This window comes from Tachysurus vachellii, chromosome 10 (assembly GCF_030014155.1).
Source record: "Tachysurus vachellii isolate PV-2020 chromosome 10, HZAU_Pvac_v1, whole genome shotgun sequence".
Classification (NCBI taxonomy): domain Eukaryota; kingdom Metazoa; phylum Chordata; class Actinopteri; order Siluriformes; family Bagridae; genus Tachysurus; species Tachysurus vachellii.
In genome coordinates, this window is record NC_083469.1 from 27,886,923 (window position 1) to 27,891,922 (window position 5,000).

General features: G+C 44.5%; 1 protein-coding gene across 1 annotated transcript in view; it reads left to right on the top strand.

Moving 5' to 3' along the window:
• The window catches only part of ahctf1 (AT hook containing transcription factor 1), a 22,839-nt gene extending 18,849 nt beyond the window's left edge, over positions 1 to 3,990 (top strand). Inside the window, exons 29-36 of the mRNA XM_060880608.1 lie at positions 1 to 2; positions 91 to 181; positions 270 to 361; positions 440 to 690; positions 942 to 2,901; positions 2,978 to 3,057; positions 3,263 to 3,336; positions 3,432 to 3,990. The exon at positions 1 to 2 is cut by the window's left edge and continues 842 nt beyond it. Coding sequence (XP_060736591.1) covers positions 1 to 2; positions 91 to 181; positions 270 to 361; positions 440 to 690; positions 942 to 2,901; positions 2,978 to 3,057; positions 3,263 to 3,336; positions 3,432 to 3,618 — 2,737 coding nt within the window. The 3' untranslated portion in view covers positions 3,619 to 3,990. The remainder of the gene's footprint in view (positions 3 to 90; positions 182 to 269; positions 362 to 439; positions 691 to 941; positions 2,902 to 2,977; positions 3,058 to 3,262; positions 3,337 to 3,431) is intronic.
• Positions 3,991 to 5,000: the final 1,010 nt, after the last annotated feature.

A 5,000-nucleotide genomic window follows, 5' to 3' on the forward strand; every position in this document is an offset into this window, starting at 1 on the left:
AGGTGAGAAGTCTTAAGTGGTGGAGACAGATTTGTCTTCAGTGACTTGTCTTTACTTACAAATAAGATTACGTCGACTTTCTCTTTTCAGATCTGGACGAGTTTGTGGAGCGTGAATTATTCTGTGATCTCTCTCCTCCACACCTCCCCCCCAACAGTAAAGAGAGTTCAGCGTCCATCAGGTGACATTAATAATCAATAATCACTTCCTTTATAGATCTGTCTTGTCTTTTTCTTTTGTATTTATTTGTCAGCTTGTTTACGTTGCAGTGCTCCATGTGGGTGTGTTAAAGATGTTGGAGCTGAGGATGATGCACAGAAAGATGTCGCGTCATCTGAAGCTGCGACCTCCGAGTCACCATGTGAGCTTCTCTTTAGCAGTTATTAAGCTGCACCATAAGATGATGAACATGTTTAACATGAAAGCTTTGTTCTCTTAGCTGTAGTCAGTCTGAACGACACAGAGGAACTCTCCAGCACTGAGGAGGAGGAGGAGGAGATTGGGGAGGAAGAGGATGTAGAAGATGAGGAGGAGGAGGAAGACTCTGGCAGTGAGGTGGAAATTATAGAGGAAGTTAAAGGAAACGGGACACAGCAGAGCCTTTACCTGCAGGACCTCCTACCTGAGGAGCAGTTCCTTGAGGAGCAGGAAGCAGCTGTGTTGAGCCTCGTCACTGACCCACAGCTGAAGGTCAGAGCTCTGAGACCTGGACATACACTCTTATTATTTCTGTTCATTTCATTCGTTTCCTCCTGATCATTTACATATTTAATTCATTATTCTATTTATTAAATGACAATTATTTACTTTTTAATTTTTTTTTCTGCTGTTTAATTTTTTCAAAAATGTTTTCTTTCCTTTTTACTTAAAATGTTTGTTTTATTACTTCTTCTGCTGGTCTCCTGACTGTAAGTGTGTGTGTGTGTGTTTGGACTGAGCAGGTGATGGATGGCTCTGAGGAAGAGGACGGTCAGGTTATGGTGGTTGGACTGAGACCTGCAAGCCTGACTGATGAAGTTGATGTGTGCTACACCGAGCTGAAGCCTTCCACCACCCTGCTTGTTCCTATCGAGCTGGCTGCTGAGCATCAGGAGCTTCTGCAAAGGGCCGAGCTGCCAGAGGTCACACTTCCTGTTGGCTCCAATAACTTCTCCCTCATGCTGGAGGCAGATGATGAAGAACCAGCAGCTTTAGAAATGGATCACGAGAACGTCCTCACTCTAAAAGGGAACACAGAGCATGCTGGAGATCTGGAAGAAGAACCAAATGTTAACCGGAATGCCGTTAGTGTGGTACATGATGTTCAGGAACCTGAGGAAATGTTTCAAATTGAGGAGATGCCTTCAGAAACAGTTGTACCAGATGTTGTGGAACCTCATAAACCAATAGAGGTTAAGGAACAGGAAATGACTAAACTGGAACCAAACACAGAACTCCAAAGTGATGAACCTGCTGGAGAAGTTCAAACACAGTCAAAGTCAGAAGCAGTAGAAACTCCTGAACCACTTAAAGAAGATGAATTTGATGAACCAGCAGATGAAGTTCAAGCAGAGCAGACAGACAAGAATAGGCCAGATTTTGATCCTGAGGATGAAGCTCAAACAGCACAGGAATCCAAGGAGAAGCCATTGGAACATGCAGAGGAACCTGTGAAGGAACATGTGACTATAGAAGCATTTGATGAAGCTGATGTTTGTGTCAGCAATCAGCTTCATGATTCTGGTTTGACGGCAGCCATAGAGGATGGTTTCACCCATCATGAGAAAATACCTGATGAGATTATTACAGAAGTTTGTGAAATGGTTCCTGTAGCTGAAGAGTATGTTTCTGATGCTCATGAAGCTGAGCAGGAAGATACTAAGCTTAAGGAAGCCATAGAAGCCACAGCTAAACTGAAGGAAGTCCATCAAAGCCCAGCAAGAAGAGGAAGGATGACAGTTATGTGTCCAGTAACCATGATGGAATCTGAGAAAGAAGCTTCTGAAGAGGATCAAAGTGAATCAAACGTACCTTACACACCGAGACGTGTAACAAGGAGCAGCAAGCAGCTGGTGGTGGAGCCTGAAGTTCTCATCACACCAAGGAGAAGCACAAGAAAAACAGATCCTGAAGTCATGGTGGAGAAGGTGCCATCAACAAAAGCAACTCCATCACGCAAGACTCCACAGAAAGCTACACCCAGGAGAGGTTCTCGCAGTACAAGGATCTCCAGTGCAACTGATGTTCAGAATATGGAGGAAAACTCAGTTGTTGAACATCTGAGTGCAAGAAAGTCTAGAAAAGTAGGTGCAACAATCGGGGTTCCAGAGCCGATTCCTGAGGAGAAATCTGTGGAACATCAAGCTAACGTTAATGCTAGTCCTAGCAGGGTAACTCGCCAGTCAAGCAGAAGGCTGAGCTTAACCCTGGAGAGCTTCAACATGGTTTCAGATGTCCAGAACACAGCTTTAGTCACACCACCGAGGAGCAGAAGGAAAACCAAAAGCACTACAGAGGAAAAACCAAACAACGACACGTACGTAGTCGACGGCGCACAACTTCAGAACGTTTCCAGACGACTGACGAGGAGCCGACACTGGAATAACGGCGAGGAACCAGAGAAACCAGAGAACTTGGAATCCGCCAATCTGTTGGAGAATGCTTTGCTAGAGAGACTGAATAATGAAGCTAAGGAGTGTGAAGTGGTAACTGAGATAGTCCGAGCCAAACGGCGGCCCAGATCTGTAGCTCCATCTGTGGAACATGAAGACCAGAGTGCTGAAGCTCAGGAGTCACTGCTTTCTACTGAACAGCAGCAGAACAAATCTGCACCATCTGTTAGAAGAACGAGAGCCAGCAGAGCACCAAAAGCCGAGACCTCACCTGTTAGTGACCCCACATCTGGAGCTGAGAGAGCGAGAGGTTCGTGTCCCATCTCTGAATGCTGGAAGCTCACTTTATATGTTACATGTGTGTGAAATGTGTTTTTCTGCTGCAGGACCCTTAAAACATCTCCCTGTGTCTCCTCCTCTGACTCGAACGAGACGAGCAACCACCGTCACTGGCAGTAACTTTGAGGTGAGAAGCTCAATGTACCACAAAGCTGATGTTCCTCTAACAGCACGTGTGACTCTGGAGACTTCCAGAACAAACAGCACAACATCTCCAGTTACACTCAGCTCCTGAGCTCCAGACCACAACTCAGGAGCTCTGTGTTACTGATGTCATGTGATGTCATGTGCTGCACTGTGTGATGAAACTCTTCCTGTTTTCTCCCATAAAGGAAAAGATTTTCTCAGATGACGCTGCGGTGGAAGTTAAAGCAGAAGATAAAAGGAGAAAGAAGAGAATGACCAAGTAAATGTGTCTCTGTCCTTCAGCTCTCCTGTCACATTCACTACTGTATTAAACTCCAACACGACATTCATCTGTTTATTTTCTCTCTGTAACAGAGCGAGAGCCGAACCTGAACCCATGATGGTGGACCTCCTGTCTCCTGTGGCGAGTCCAGCACAAGCGGTCCAGAGGAAGACGTCGTCTCCAGAAAGGGAAGCAGCTGCTCCAAAGATGAACCTGAGGCGGAGACGCATGATGGAGGCCATTTTCCCCAAACCGGTCACACGCAGGAAGAAACTTTAACACTGATAAACCATCTTCACCTTCATCATCATCATCTTCACAAGAGTTTTATTTTCCCCTCCAGCTTCCTCTGTGTGTGTGTGTGTGTGTGTGTGTGTGTGTGTACAGTAAACAACCTGATTTGTACCAGGACTTTTTGCTGCCTGCTGTTTTCTAATTAAGGAACTGATTTTTGATGAATAAATCGAGCTCTAATTTGAGTTTTATATAAAGTAAATAAATAAATAAATAAATAAAGGTTTGCCTGACGTTTACAGTCCAGTGCAATGAGGGAAACAAAACGACACACAAGTCTTAAGTTTTAAAAACCTGCATTTCTACAAATGTAAATAGTCTTTTAGGGACGTTCTCAATAAAATTTGATGCCTGTGACTGAGTTTGTTACTCGTTATTTTGTTGTTGTTTATGTTGTAGGCTTTTCTTCACTTGCTCGTGCGCTCGACACAAACTGTCTCACTGTTCACTGCACTGTTCACTGCACTGTTCACTGCACTGTTCACTGCACTGTTCACTGCACTGTTCACTGCACTGTTCACTGCACTGTTTGGTGTCGTGGCATTTAAATTGCCCTGAGATGCCCAGCCGAGGACACGCAGTAATGTGCCCTACTTAAGGAGGACGTCATGTCTCTGATGGGGTTGATCTCCACCCTGAGCTCACACTTTATTCCTCATTATTTTTCTGTGTTTATTTTCTCTTTAACTCTGAATAATGATGCTGTGAAAATGTATTTGTGTCTCACTTATTCTCCTTATTTACAGTAATAATGTGGCTCTTTGCTCTCGTGTCACTTCCTGTTTCACTTTACAGTGTTCTGGTTTGGAAATTTTATACATTATATTTCTATAAACAGATGCTATTATTTTTTATGCCAAAATTAAAGATGTGTAAACTGTATTTTTGATTGTAAATCATTATAAACTTTAGGTCTGATGCAGAAATCAATCAGCTGCGTGGCTTCATTTATTTGTGTTTTATAATGAGTCAGTGAGCTGCTGCCAGTCAGCGCTGAGATTCACTCTCACGTCTCATTCAGTGAGCAGAATTTACATCATTTCCTGTCGTGTGTGACATACAGCTGAGTACAGTGACCTATTACTCGTATCTGCATTTAACCCATCCAAAGTGCGCACACACACACACACACACACAGCAGTGAACACACACCCGGAGCAGTGGGGGTTTATGCTGCGTCGCCCGGGGAGCAGTTTGGGGGGGTTTGGTGCCTTGCTCAAGGGCACCTCAGTCATGGTATGACCGGCCCGAGACTCGAACCCACAACCTTAGGGTTAGGAGTCAAACTCTCTAACCATCTCTAACCATTAGGCCACGACTTTCCGTGTGTGACTCGTTCATGAACCTCCAGGAGTTTGTTGCCCTTG